This window comes from Centroberyx affinis, unplaced genomic scaffold (genome assembly GCF_046629955.1).
Source record: "Centroberyx affinis isolate AG114_WGS23_722 - 3 ecotype Tasmania unplaced genomic scaffold, CSIRO-AGI_Caff_v1 ptg001131l_1, whole genome shotgun sequence".
NCBI lineage: Eukaryota > Metazoa > Chordata > Actinopteri > Beryciformes > Berycidae > Centroberyx > Centroberyx affinis.
The window spans coordinates 431746-447500 of record NW_027279670.1 but is presented as its reverse complement, the minus strand read 5'-3'; the positions used below and the strand labels follow the sequence as shown (position 1 = coordinate 447500).

At 40.2% G+C, this 15755-nt stretch overlaps 2 protein-coding genes across 6 annotated transcripts in view; both read right to left on the bottom strand.

The window, feature by feature from the left end:
• The window catches only part of entpd1 (ectonucleoside triphosphate diphosphohydrolase 1), a 16019-nt gene extending 10596 nt beyond the window's left edge, over positions 1-5423 (bottom strand). Inside the window, exon 1 of the mRNA XM_071523972.1 lies at positions 5296-5423. Coding sequence (XP_071380073.1) covers positions 5296-5311 — 16 coding nt within the window. The 5' untranslated portion in view covers positions 5312-5423. The remainder of the gene's footprint in view (positions 1-5295) is intronic.
• A 5562-nt stretch (positions 5424-10985) lies between these two features.
• The window catches only part of ptprea (protein tyrosine phosphatase receptor type Ea), a 49817-nt gene continuing 45047 nt past the window's right edge, over positions 10986-15755 (bottom strand). For all 5 annotated transcript variants that reach the window (XM_071523967.1, XM_071523968.1, XM_071523970.1 and 2 more), the window contains 5 exons: positions 15621-15755; positions 15191-15316; positions 14266-14417; positions 13328-13463; positions 10986-13040 (listed from right to left, as the gene is read on the bottom strand). In XM_071523967.1, coding sequence (XP_071380068.1) covers positions 12966-13040; positions 13328-13463; positions 14266-14417; positions 15191-15316; positions 15621-15755 — 624 coding nt within the window. In that variant the 3' untranslated portion in view covers positions 10986-12965. The remainder of the gene's footprint in view (positions 13041-13327; positions 13464-14265; positions 14418-15190; positions 15317-15620) is intronic.

The following is a 15755-nucleotide window of genomic DNA, read 5'->3' as shown; positions in this document are numbered from 1 at the left end:
GACGTTGTTGGCAACCAAACATAGACCGACAAACACATACGCTGAGCCTCAGAAAACAAGTGCTTACCTGAGTGGCAAATTACTAAGGGCATGACATCATTTAGCTTAACAGTGACTGTATGAAAAGAAATTCACCACACGCAGGCAAATACACTTCCATCACACATACACAGACACGTTTTAGCCCACGCACACATGCACACTTATTCAAAGACAGATACACACACAAACATACATTGACACAGACACATTAATACACACACATCCACGCACGCCACATTGTTTCCATTTCCGATCCCCTCTGTAACCACAAATGTAGCCTTAAGGTGAGGCAGGATGGTCCAGACAACGACACAAGGAGTGGTGGGAGAGAGAGAGCGCAGTTAGAAGTAGAAGAGGAAAGAGAGTGAGAGAGAGACAGAGACACAGACAGAGAGGAGTGATAGCAGATGTTATGTGGTTGCATCTATTCTGTCTGTGTCCTTGTTCTGTACTTAATCCAAATATTTTAAGATGTTAGGAAGCAGGGAGTCATTGGAGAAAAAGAAGAGTAGAGAGTGTTGTATGATGAAAGATTCAAGATTCGAGATGAACTTCTGTTGTAGAAAATGGCCCTGTTTAAGTACAATCTTTTTTTTATAAAATCTCAACATTCCTACACTCAGCTCTGAACAAAAGGAAAGCATTGAATCCCCAGTAACAGAACACAATATCAATTGGGCAATTGGATCAATGCAAAATGGTAAAGCCCCAGGCCCAGACGGATTTCCCATCGAATTCTTCAAAGCCTTCTCCTCTAAACCTGTCCCTCTCCTTTGCTCAGTTTTCTCTGAAATCCTTGAAAACCATTCTCTACCCCAAACTTTAACCCAACCTGCAATATCAGTACTGCTTAAAAAAACAACAAAAATTCCCTTGAATATGGATCCTATCAACCAATTAGTCTGCTATGTGTAGATTACGAGATTCTCGCCAACACTCTGTGTCTCCGGCTATATTTGGATGAGACAGGTTTTATCTCCGGAAGGCAATCTTTTTTCAACAAATGTTTATTTATTTAAGATTATTTTTTGGACATTATTTTTGAAAGTTGACAGCAGAGACAGACAGGAAAGATTGGGTGAGAGAGAGAGGGATGACATGCGACAAAGGCTGGATCTTAACCCAGGATGTCACGGTTACATGGTACGCACCTTAGACCACTGAGCCACAAGAACACTCCTTCCTCTCAACACTAACATCATAATTTCCCTTGATGCCCTATAAGGCTGATGCCCTATACTTGCTTTTTTTAATTATTATTTTTGGAAAGATTTAGTTTTGGCTCATTTTTTTGCTGGATAAAGATTTTTTATTCATCTCCCATTGCCTCAGTCCATACAAACAATACTATTTTGAGTACTTCCCTTTCTTTCGAGGTGCAAGACAGGGGCGTCCTCTTAGCCCTCTCCTCTTTGACATAGCTATCGAAGCATTAGCTGTAGCCTTGAGAATGGAAGAGGGAATTTCAGGTGTACTCAGCGTAAATCATAAATTGTCTTTGTACACAGATGACCTCGTTTTGTATATTTCAGACCTTGATAATTCCTTACCCAAACTTCTACACATATTAGAAACCTTTGGTCAATTTTCGAGCTAAAAATTTAATCTATCTAAAAGTCTGCTTTTCCCCATAGATACAGAATTTCAGCAATGGTGCAAAAACAGTCTTAGTTTCTTTAAAAAAACAAAAAAAACCCCACAAACATAAATAACACTTTTGTTTCATTTGACTACATAAGTAAGAGCCATAATATTTGTTCACATTTGTTTAGATATTTACAAACTCACCACCTGTTGTGAGGTGTAATTGTTTGCCACAGGCTACTGTAGGCGCATGTTGATGACGCTAGGTGTGTCCAGGTGAGATGTAAGACATGTGACATGAGGCAGCACTCAAGTACTTGTTTGTCCAACGTGAATAAAGTAACCCAGAAGAAATAAACATTGTGTTGTCACTCATCATCAGGACACCACCACATTTCCACCCCTCTGAAGGGGCCAATAGATTTGCTAAACTGCATAACTCATCACAATGGCCAAATCTCTCGTATCTACAACAAATACAAAACGTCGATCCACCATCCTTGGCAAATATAAAAGGTGCATGGGAGTGGGACCGTGATATGGTCATTCCTGACACTACCTTGCAATCCAGTATTGAACGCATTCACGCTTCATCTATCTGTATTTGACATTTCACTATCTCCACCTCTCCATGGACAGACTTGCTAGAATTTACCCCCAATCCAACTGCTCAAGATGTAATCAAACCTCAGCAACACTGGGCCACATGTTTTGGTCTTATCTATCTCTAGGCATTTCTGGTCCTCAATATTCAAGCCTTTTTCTGATATCTTCAGCAAGACAATTAACACCCATTCATAGCATTTTTAGTGTACCCTCAGTGTAAATATAGGCATCACACCAACACACCAAGCTGCTGCAAAAGCATTTGCCTCTTTACTAGCACACCGCCTCATACTACAGTACACCCGTCCTCTCATTTACAGTGGATTATGTTGAGTTTATGTTGTACCTACAGCTTGAAAAAAATGAGTTACACTGTGCGAGGTTCCTTTAAAAAATATAAGAACACATGACTCCCCTTTATTAACGGTGTAGAGAGTCCTTCCCAGAAACCTGAACAATAACATTAACTAGTCATTCTAAACTCCTACCATACTGGAAATGCTTATAGAACCAGGCATCATGTTGTCAGTAGAAACACCGCTCAACCCCCTCACCTCTCCCTTCTTTTCTCTTCCCCCTTCTCTTTCTTCAACATAATTTTATTATGAGGTATATAATATACCAATAATACCATCACCATCATTAGGCTGTATACTGTACCAATATTGGCAGGACCAGGGGTCTCTACCTTTATCAGTTGCCATTTCTTTGTCTGTACCTCTTCTGTCTATTTTTTTTCTGTTTATTATTATTGTTATTGTTGTCACTATGAAAAATTGAAATTCAATAAAAAAAAATGAAAAAAATAAAAAAAATAATAAAAAAGTTCTGTTTATATTAGCAATGTTCAAATTATTCACCTACAAAAAACATTCACAGCACAGACATTAATAACAGAGCCTAACACACACATCCTTGTACTTCTATCCTTATGAGCACCTTCCATCGATTATGTTCATTCCCTAACCTTAACCCTCACTATTACATGCTTATACTTAACATTTACCCTAACCTGAACCTAATCCTAATACTAAATTTAGCCCTAAACCTAAGTCCGAATCATAAACCAACTCAGTGAAGAAGTGAGGACTGGCCAAAATGACCTCACACATCTGACACACATGCATACAAACACACTTACATACAGCAGGGTTCATAGTATCGCCTAACCCTCCATCCAACATGCACTTTGTCCTCCTCCACACAAGCAAACACACCTATAGAGTTTGTTCCTGTGCCGTGTTTAAGTCAGTTGGCTCCTTGTTTTATAAAGCTTTATGACATAACAAAGAATGGCCTCCACCCCTGTTGGCCTTAAACTTAAAGTTCATAAATCTCCTGCCAGAGAAACTGAAAGAGACTGAGCAACACTGAGATTTAGAGGTAGAGAATGAGAGAGAGAGAGAGAGAGAGAGAAAGGGGGAGAGGGGGGTAGAGAGAGGATGCCACAGACAGCAGATGCTGAGTCTGTTCTCTGAGTCTGAGTCAGTGGGTGACGCGGTGGGAGACGGAGTTTGTGGTTTCATAATGACAGGGGAGAGGAAACAACAACGTCGCTGTTAGACAGGTCTTAAGTGTTGTCAGTCTGGTGGTTGGGCTCTAACAACATCCATAAGCCTCTCTGCGGACACACATGTACATGTAAATATGTAGTGCTAATACATCTCTCACACAGACACATTCACCTCACCTTGCCTCACACACATGCATGCAAATACACACACACACACACACACACACACACACACACACACACACATATTAACAATTCCCTTCCCATACACACGGAGCATTGAGTCCAGTGTCCTTGAGTTGTCATTAGGCCTTCGGCTTCAACTTTCTTCAATTAATCAAGCGACACTTTGTTTGTTCAACACACTGAAAGAATGGGCCGCACTCCCTCAGCGGTTCCATAAATACTCTTGGTTGGGCTATTGTGAAAAAAGCATCGTCTGGCACTTCCTGCAAAGGGGAACCTCTGGCAGAGCCATATGACGAGCATCTGAGAGGAAGCATCTCTGACCTCCGCTCTGCTCTACAGGGAAGTAGCCTTTCTCATTGGTGGTAGCAGTCCAGTCTGACTCAGCCTACAGGACAGCCCCATACCAACCCTGGCCTCGTCTGGTCTACCCTGAGCTTATAGGAGGAGCAAAAATAGAACTGTTTTGGGTGGTTGTTAGTACAAAAGGATCCAGCTGGGCTTCCCTGGTTGGAATAAGTCAATGTTTCCATACACAGTTTAGTGTTTGCTTTAATCTACAAAGAGAACCAAATTGGCGGGATTCAAATATTTCAGGTAAGTTGTCAATCACCAAAAGTAAATGAAATTGCCTTTCATATACTTTTTTTGGATAGTCTAAACTTTCTGGAATTCATTGTATTGTCCAGTGTGACAAACTCCACCCATCTGGTACCTACAGTAAGCAGTGCAAAACATTTGGCTTGTCAAAAAGCTCTGCTTTGATCCTAGATGCGTAATGGAGTTGTCAACAGGATTACCTACAGCATATTGGCACTACAAACACAGTGCCCATTGAGGTGTGTACTTAACTTTAAATTACATCACTGAAACAATGATTACCTAATTGCTCTACCTAAGGGTCAATACATCTGATTTAATGATGATTAAGCATTAAATGTATCCAATTAAGTAGATAACCTTGTGTTACAGCCTCAATAACCTGCAATGCTTGATAAGCTCTATAATAAACCTCACATGCTCTTGCTGAGTGTGCCTCTGTTTGGGCGTGCTACTATGTGTGTCCTCAACTATATAATTCACATGGACGCCTACCCCCCACCCCCTAAATCCCTTAAGCACAGCAAAACACACAGGCACCTGCTATAGAGAAGTCACATGCTTAACATTCACATTCACATAGCTGGTACAGCTGAATACACTGTCTGATAAGGGTTTCCTGTCAGCCATCTGGTCAATAGTGTGTGTGTGTGTGTGTGTGTGTGTGTGTGTGTGTGTGTGTGTGTGTGTGTGTGTGTGTGTGTGTGTGTGTGTGTGTGTGTGGTGTGTGTGTGTGTGTGTGCCAGTCATAGCAGTACACCTACCTCTTTGTGCAGACATGGGTTCTCTCTCAGCAGCAACACAATGCTCTTTCTATTCTTTGCCTCTCTCCCTCTCTCTCTGTGTCTCTCTCACTCTCTCTCTCTCTCTGCTTCCTCTATCTCTCTTTCTCTCTCTCCGGTAACACAGCTCTCTGCTCAGTCTAATGTTTCTCAGCACCTCCTTTCACATACACTCGCTTTATTAGGAGAAGCAGAGCTTCCCTCCTCCCACTCGGCCCCCTCCCCTCCCTGACAGGCGCCTTTAGCTTTTCATTCTGTTTACTCCTCTCTCATTCTTTCTCTCTACACCTCTGTCATTCTCTTTCTGCCGCTCTCACTTACTCTTTCGCTCAGTGCCCTTGCCTTTCTCGCTTTCCCACTTTTTGCATCTCTCTCTCAATCTGTCTCTCTCTTCCTCCATCTCCCTCTCTCCTCCACTGGTGTCTTTTTTTCCTGCCCCTTTCTCATTTTCACTCTGCCTCTTTCTCTTTGTCGTTGTTCCTGTCTTATAAAAGTGGGTCAAACATGAAAGCATCGTTAGATCTGGATGGGAGCTGGAGCTGAAGCTGGAGGGATAATAGACAGAAGGCAACGGGTGAATCAGTCTTCTGCTTAAAAAGCTTGATACCCAGCACCCTCTTTTTATCTACAGTATGTAACCTTAAGTCTATGAAAACCGTTTGAGTGGATTTACTAATGTCGTTAAACCTCAAAGAGATAGCCCATAAAGTGAGGTCCAAGTTCACATTATATGTAAGGGAAATGGATTTGTACATGCAGAGCAGCATGCTTTCAATTAAGGATGTTAGACCTTGAGGCCATGGACACTGTTACTGGTATTACCTGTGTGGACACACTCTGTTTGTGTGTATCTGTGTGTGTGTGTGTGTGTGTGTGTGTGTGTGTGTGTGTGTGTGTGTGTGTGTGCGCGCGTCTGTGTGTGTGTGTGTGTGTGTGTGTGTGTGCGCATGCATGTGTGTTCCACACTTTAACCAAGGCTAAAAAACAAAGACTTGTCTGTTTTTGAGTCATGACCACAGGGGGAGACCAATATAGTCAGTTATACACTGGAGTATGCTGCAACCAGCTAGCGATAGCTGACTGCTATAAACTGATGTTGTGCAGCACTGCTACATGTACTGTATGAGGGAAATCTCATCATCAGCAGAAAACAGCTAATATATGGATGTGATCAGTGTGCATGCTGATGTGTATAGCACAATCAGTACGAGTGGGGTAGGAAGAATGTCTTTTTATGGTAGGACCCTCAGACAGAGGAATTATTTTGCTTGGAAGCCACCAAAATGTTGTGCAGTGAAAGAAGAGAAACGCACACAGGAAAGACAAAAATAACCCCAAGTTATATTGAATAACATTTAGAACCTGCCTTGTCTTGTCCTTCAGCTTGCATCTGTTATGTAAATCATTACTCATTAGTCATATGGAATATCTACCCATCTTGGCTGAAAAATTAATCAAGTTGGAATATTGCCTCCGATTCAATTCTATTCAAATTTGGGTTACTGTAAAATTCACCATCAGGACACTCACAGCCCTCTTCTGTTTATGCTTCAACACTAAACAACATTTTTCTTTGGGTCACTGAACATTCTGGACGGCACAAATCATCACAAATCATGCTGCCAGATAGTCCTCCATAACTATCTGTCATCATATGTACAGTATATCTGAATGAGCACTGATCACTCTGTGTGCCTTAATACAGATTGTGTGAAGACAATTATCAGACAAAACTGCAAGGGTTAGGTTGTTTTTTCCACAGGGTGAGCCATGCTAACAGTTTCTGCCCTTGTGGTACTGTGAGGTGCTTTGAATAAAAGCGTCCCACCAGATGGCATATGGCATGTTACTGGCAGACTTAACATGTTGCCATTACAGTAATAATAATGGACATCCTTGTCTCCATACCATGACAACTATGTTATTCACATCTCAACTCTCTTCTCTCTTACAGACACAGGAAGAAAGTCCAATCTTTTGATAGATAGATAGTTGTATTTGCGTAACATACAGTATCAACACAATTTCATTGAGCAATAGAGCACAGCTGGGTCAAACAGAATGTGCAAATAATTAATGAATAATAATTAATAATTCAGATATGACAGAAGAAAGAGCATGTTATGAAGAATAATATCGCGTGGCTAAATTGGTTGCGAGCATGACCTGTGGGAGATTGGGGATGTTCCTCGAGGTCCGGTGTTCTGCACGTGTTTGTCCCTCCCTGACAGTTAATGAGCCACACCTGGTGTCAGGTAGACACAGACCAGCTGTGGCTTGTTAACCACCAGGGAGGAACAAACACCTGCAGGACACCAACCCCGGAGAACCGTAATTGAGTACCTAGGGTTCTCTTCAGTTCCGGTCCTTGTGAGCCGGTGTCCTGCAGACTTTTGGTTCTACGTGGTTGTTAATGAGCCACACCTGGTCTGTGTCTAATTGAGACCAGTTGTGCCTCATTAACCACCAGGGAGGAACAAAAACCTGCAGGACACCGGCTCACAAGGACCGGAACTGAAGAACCCTGCTGCGAGGTCTTTCTTTCACAATTCCTTTTGTTTCCTCATTTTGCGAATCCTTTACTGATGCAACAACAGATCTTTTAGTTCCTCAAAATCAACAACAATGTGGATGGAAACTAAGACAGGAGACTGAGACGGGGTAAGCAACAGAGAGGGGAAGCACAGGGGAAGTGAGGAGAGGAGACGGGAATTGAGAGGGAGGGCAAGCGAGACTCATGAGGTTTGTTGCATCACATACTCAGTCTGCAACCATGGAATCATGACAACCAATAAATCAAACATTTAATTTGATGGCTTTTTCCACCGATTGGCACCCAGAGGGCTTTTAGTTATCGCGGACATTTTTATTAATTACAGCCATAACATCAACAATATTTCATATTGAATGTTTTCCTGTTGAGCCATGGCAACCTCTTAAAGAGGAATGCCACACATTCAGAGAATTCATGTATGGTTTTTCACACACTCACTCTAATCTGTGACATCATCAAGATGCACAGCCAGAAATTGCACGCCCATTTTATTTTATTTAATGACCCAGGTTTGTTTCACATTTGTTTGACACTCAATAGACCTTTATATTATTATAGAGCTGTCTTTTCTGCACCGGGAGATGTACAATTACTCACAGAGAATCATCAGAGTGCAATTTGTCACCTTTCAGTTTTGGTTCAGTGAGAAGAAAAGTGAGCAGCCCTACAACATACCCTAAGTATAACATGCATAAGGGTTATAAATAACTTCTCTCTTGCCATTTGCCTTTGTTTTCATTCTTTTGGGGCTAAACCCAGCAGTTCATTCATTGGAGCTTCCAGTGGATTTTACTGGGAACGTAGCTAGAAAAACACAGAAACCCGATGGAACAAGGGAGGAATAGGATACCATGTGTAATGCATTTATTTGGCTCTTGCGTTGCATTGACACCGTGCTAAGAGCTGTCTGATTGAGTTATGGTAAGTCTTAAAATGTCTGTTGAGAATGTAGTTAATGTAGTAAGACTCAGAAGACTAAGAATGAGACAGTGAGATAGAGACAGAGAGGGGGAGAGAGAGGGAGAGACCAAATTTAACATCAAGTCATTATCAAGTCAGTGAGGACTCGCAGAGATGTGTAGATAACATCCAGACAGACGGACAGGATCTCCAGTCCATTCTTAGGATATTAATGGTACAGTATCCACGTTCCACCCTGTGTCAGTCTCTTGTCCCACACAGCCACAAGACAAGCGAGTCAAGACAAGAGAGAAGCTCTGGTATGGTGAAGAGCAAGATAAAGGTACACACATTCTTAGTAACCACACTTTTGCAATACATCTTATTATGAAATTCTCCTATCTTTGTCTCTTTCACTTTTAAAGAGAACTTAAGAGACGGTCAGGATACAGTTATGGTCAGCCCCTCCCTAATGCCTTGTGGGTACGTGCAAGTGAGTTGATGAAAAACTGTGAGTCAAAGCAAGAAGCACCAATTGGCACTTTGGCTTGACTGTTCATTGCATTAAATTGTGCTGATTTGAAGCATTTCTGGTTCTTAACTCCTCCTAAAAGATGAGTGTTTTATCGGGGTCAAGTGTACGGGTTGATTGAACTCATGTGCCTTTGACAAATCTGATTTATATGAAGGAATCTTTTAATAACTTGACTTGACTTGACTTTATGATTCTGTGTTTTTCCAAATCACAAAAATCACAAATTCCCACAGAGGCCAGTATGTCTGTGGTTTTGAGTTCTTTCTATGTTTGGCAGAAAGTGAAAGGAACGCTGATAAAGTGATAGAGGAAGTGAATCGATGTGGGACCGAAATATTTTTAAAACGCTTTGTTTTGCATGTTATGCACAGTGTAATCGTGAATCTGTTTCCTCGATACATACATGCATTGGAGCAGAGAGGTCAGAGTGCAGCGGCAGCTACCAGGCTACCCTGCTGATGTATGAGGGAACCCATGTTCCATACTGTAGTAGAAGGAAAATGGGAGGCCTTGTGGATGAAAAGAAAAATAAGTAAGGGGTCAATCAAAATAAGGGAGTGGGTTAGGGTCAATACATAATTCATATGACCTCTTCACTCATGCTGACCTCTCCTGGGCTAAAGCTCCACCCGTTGAGGACTGTTACCATGGCACCAGGTCTCTGAGGAAGTGGAAATTGTCCACAAAGGAGCTTTTTGTCACTGGGGTTCCTCTGTCAGATGAAAAACATGATTGTTTGGCAAAAATAGTTGAAATTTAGTCCCTTACTGCTTGGATTGAACCTTTATCTATCAAAAGCACACATTTAGATTTTAGATTTAGAAGCTGAAAAACCTTTTCTCATGTCGTGGCATTCTAAAACTGGTGCTTTTTCATTTGTTTGTCTTGTAATCATAAAGTAAACGCTTTTAGTGCTGTTTACAACACTTTTGTTGAGGCTTTGTGTGGAAATTGCCATTAGATACAGTGATGTAATAGTACTATCTTGTTCAGTGGAAATGACTCAGTTAATATTTAGTACAGCAGAGATAGATGTGAAACTGAACCAGTGGCTAGTTTAGTTGCAGGCGGACCTTTAGACAACAGTTCAACATGACCTTTAACAGTGTTGCTGGAGTTAAGTACAGAAGCACTGAAAAGCCAACTGGTCCTGGAACAGCTCAGTATTGTACTTAACCAGAAACAATTCTTCAGAGCACAGTGAAGAACCCACTGTACGTGTTAAAGTGGTTCTTCGAGTAATGGCAGTTCAGTATAGAACTATTTAAACTACCAGCTTAAGGCTGTGTTACATATATATTATATACTTTTTTAGTTAAGATAGGCAGTTTCTTCAGCAGGAATAGGGATTGGCAAGTAGGATTAATTAAATTGTCATGGCTAATGTATTGTAATCTACAAAATCGTATTATTTGTTTTAGGCCTACATGGCTTGTATATCATAGGCTTTAAAGATGGAAGGCAAAAGGCCTTGGACTAAAGAATCCCTCATGTTTGTAGGTTGAAGCACGCTGCCCTCTGTTGGCCAAACTATTAATCACAAAGGTTAAAGAACCTTTATCAATCTGTGTAAAACCATAACAACTTTGCACAACTATCAAAGATATGCATGAGCTGTTGTATAATGGCATTGAAAGTGTGGTAAGTACATCTAAATGAAAACCCATTCAATGACTCGCAATGCATTTTCCAATGAATTTAATATTGCAACCTGCATTTAAAAGACATTGAGAATCCAAAAAGAGACAGATCACTCACAGAGAGAGCAAAGGCAAAGAGCTCTGACCTAAACAGTCTCTCCTCAGTCGTTTGGAAAGTAAGGGATTGACAGAAATGAAGCCAAGGGAAAATAGACTCGGGCTGGTTCGCTAAATCCCAATTTCTTCTTGCGCTGCACCTCACATCTCTCACAGACAGATAGCACAGAAAAATAATCTGACAAGTCCATTCACTTGACAAACAGTTTCTTCCTTTTCAGCGACTTTCACAATGTTAGCACTTCATCAGGTTGTATTTACATAACATACACTATCAACACAGTCACGTATTTCATTGAGGAATAGAGCAGAGCTGGGTAAAATAGAATTTGCAAATAATTTGTAATGTTTGGTTTAATACTTGAACCTGCATGGAGTACCAGATGAGTGGGGTTACTGCCTCAGGAGGAATGTACATACTGCCAGGTAGGTAGTCAAGCACAGAAAAGCAACTTCACTTTCAGATACTTTCCTATGAATGTTTAAACATTGTAGTACTGATTTTGTTGTCTTACGTGGCAAACCACACCAATGTACTCTAAAACAAACAAAAAAGTCATTGCAAATACTATTTGAACCAGGTCTGGATTATAGAGTTCTTTTGGCTCTGGTTGTTTTAGAGGTTTGTTTGCCCTGGTTAAAGCTGGCATTAATTTAAGCTGGCAATGAAGCAGCACTGGTATTTATTGGGGTTATTACCATTATGAGACTCACCTAATGTTGCTGTTTAAATGCTAATTCCAGATGTTCACTGGGCATCTAGTAGGAACTGGTACTGACTATATGTGTTTGCTTGATTACCAAATGCCATTTTGTTTCGATAGCTTTTGATATTGTGAAATAAAGGATTACAGTGTTCATAATTTATGCATCTTTCTATAAATTGAGCTACTACGCTTACCTTTTCCTTTTGTAAATGATCAACTTTGACCTTCAACTCAGAGAGTTGTCTTATAAAAGTTCATATGGCACAGATTTATGCAATAATATATCTCTAATCTAGAATATATATATAAAGCAACCATAAAACATATTCTTGAATATTGTAAATTCTTGGAAAAAGGCTTAGTTAGATGTGCTTTTTAATGTGCAGTCATTGTAGCAAAATACTAACTGTTGTCTACACACAAAAGGCAGACTGTAGTAACATTAGATCCATGTTATGTGCAGTTGCATACCACTTGTTGAGGTACAAAATCATTTTAATGGTCTTTCACTACTCTGATATGTCTTGCCTGAATCAGTTTTGGAAATCAACCCTGTATCATCAACTTGGTATCCATTGCATATAGGTATGTTCTCTGCATTATGGCTGAAGTGATGCATGTTTTCTAAACATTTCCATTGGAAAGTGTCACATTCGAAATGGGCATCTAACTTGAGGAAAATCAAAAATAGTTCCAAAATCACCTCTAATCTCAGATAGAAGTCGTCAATAAATGTAAGAATGTTTGTTTACATAAATAAAAATATCTTAACATCCCCATCATGTTCTCCAAATGCAAGAATGGAAGGTCGCTGACAATACATAAATACATTTACAATAGCTACAGCTTTTAAAAATATTACGTGTGGTCAATCCAAAATAACACTTAGAATAAACATTTAAACTTAAAGTACAGTATCATACAACAAAACTGAAATGAAGAGACCAAGGTTGAAACAACACTTCATGATAAAATAATTAATATACATGATGTGAAATATACATTATTAATCTGACTTTAGCATTTACAATTTTCATCCACTGACATACAGTATATTACAGCGAGGATGGAGTTTTAGTTAATGGTAGGACAAGTGCATAGCAAAATAGAAGATCATTTGACCAAATTAAGGAAACACATAAAACTGACAAACGGCTTTAGAAAACAACATTAAAAAATCATGTTTAAGGCAAATCTCATCATTTAAAATTGGCATAGTCTGAGAAAATGTCAACAAAGTCTTGTACCACCCTGTAGCAGAAGTCATATTGTTCCTGTGAAGAAAACAACAAAACAAAACAGAAAAGAACGATTAGGTCAACTAACCTGTAGTTCAATTCCACTCAAAATAAATCATTTTAGAACAATATATTTATAACATTTTTCTTTTGGTAAAAAAAAAATCTATGGCAACCTTGCAGCTCCACCAAAATGCATAAATCAAAAAGAACCAAAGGAATGCAAAGAATTGACAGAATATGACAAAGCTTTAATATTAAATTCCCAACATTTTTCTTTTGACAGGTTAGATTATTTATAACCAAATTCTTCTGATACCTACCACAGTTTGGACCATATGAGGCCTCTGCATGCGTAAACTCTTCACAGTTTGGAACACGTCCAGCAGGCCCTCTGCTTTGACTCGCTCCAAGATATTGCTCAGAGCAATGAACGTACCTGTTCGCCCCGCACCAGCACTGCAGCACACACACACAAACACAGAAACCCCTGGAGATTAATACAAGCATCGACAGTGGCTTGCAAATACAAAAAATATATTGTTTTAAGCTGTCATAGGCAGAAAACCAGCAGGAGGAGACGAGACAAATATAACAACACAAGCCTGAACGTCTGGCATTATGCCCTTATGCAACGCTACAGAAAAACACTGCTGCAAGGAAGAGCAGCATATTGACATCGAGTGTCAGAATAAATCTCTTCATGGAATCACACCAAGATCTAATCTGCTCAGATCAACGGCTGTATATTGAGCCATTCGACTATGGATTTCCTTACCCACTTTTATTATAGCTAAGGCCAGGAACAAATGTATTTTTAAAAAACTTGTTAGAAGACATTTGAGTATGAGTTAAGGTCAAATGCTTAATTTAAATTCTCCATGTTTTATACTTGCATATGTATTTCATTCACACTTTTGTTTGTTTGACCTGGTCCTTAGCCTTTGTTTGTTATTGTTTACTGTACAAATGTGACTTATCTTATTAACATTTCTGCTTGTCTTTCATGCTGTGGCCCATGACAAAGTGGTCCTAATGTATTTATTGTAACTGGTTTTAAACTTTGTGCATATCTTTTGGATGTATAGTATATTGTGTTTTAGAGGGACTCCTGGAAGAATAGCTGACACCCTTGTGCACAGCTAATGGGAATCCTTATCAATAAACAAATAATCTGGGTTGCAGACATTACTTCAGTCTGTAAGTGGTCATGCATGCTTCCATACGTTAACCAGGACTAGACGAGGGGTTTGGGCCGTACCTGCAGTGCACGACGATGGGATGGTTCCCAGACTGCTGCTGCTGCCTCTGCACTGAGGCGATGATGTCGATCATGCCTTTACCCTCGGCCGGGATGCCGATCTCCGGCCAGCCGTGGAAGTGGAAGTGCCTGATCAGCCTCGTCTGCTTCTCCTTTGAGAGGAAACGCACGGTGAGATGAGAGATCATAATACATTTCAAATACGATTTACTAGGGCTATATGAAAGTCTAATGGCAGGTGCAATGTCAGTGCAGTGTAAGCTTCTTAGGAGGTGCTGTGGGTCTGATTCAATCAAACATCTGAGATCCCAATGAACTGCTCTTACCCACTCCACCTTTCCTGTAACATGTAGGTATTCACTATATTATAGCACATAAGATAGTTACATCAGATCCTGCATAAGGTCAGAAATTAATGGAGGTTTGGGGCAAAAATGCCATTAAAAGTTCATAAAATGCCTGTGAAATTAAAAATGAGGGGTCAAAAAATGCCCCGACAATTAGAAATACCATTTTTTGCATTTCACCCTGTGCACATATTTTTGTTAAGTAGTCAAATAGAGCATAAATGTGGCTACTTTGTGGGAGCCTATGAGCAGGAGTTCTTTCCTGTCCATTCTTGACGAGAAAACAACTGCGCATACAACTCTGATTGTTACTCTGTCCATGTGATGGTATTATGATCTCAAATAAAACAAATCTTAGTGGTACAAATTGAGTGTTTATTTGCCATTATCCAATGCAAATGTAGAATTTCATAATTCAATACAATTACTTCAAAAAGCACCAAAATGCTCAAAAAATCAGATTAAGGGGGCAAAAAAATGCCCTCTTACCCTGATCCTGTGTTGCATTGGTAAATGCAATGTTGCATCACCGCCTCACTTAATGTTGTGTCTTTATAGTGTGTGGTTAGTTTGCTTACCGGGCCAAAGGTGAGTACCAAGTCTCGTAGACTGAAGGTTTCACACAAAGTGTCTCCCTTCATCTCTACTGTGTAATCTCCATAGGTGACCGAGTCCTCTGTGGGCCAGTACTGGAAACACTTGTCCTGCACACAGAAAAAGATGACTGTCATTTCATCAGCTTAAATGCATAAAAATTCTGTGGCATTTTTGCCTTAAAATCTGGTTAAAAAGTGGTTCCTTTTTTGTTTCTTAAATACACCAACATGAACACATTTTTTAAACAGGAGGAGGAAATCATAGCAGATGTAAAAGGAAGAATCCTTGTAATCCTCTGAATCCTTATAATTGTGGTGTATAGTTCTTCAAATGCCTAGTGGGTGGTGCTGTTGAAGCACTAGCAGTGTATAAAACAGCTAATGTAGTAATCATCACTTATGTGCAGCTTACCTGCTCCCTCTCCTGGAGCTCAGTGAGCATGACAATGGAGTGGCATTTCCATTCCCACACCATTCTCCAGAAGTCCTCTACTGTGTGGGACAGAGGCCCCTGGGTGGCGATGAAGTAGTCCTTCTGTCTGTAGCC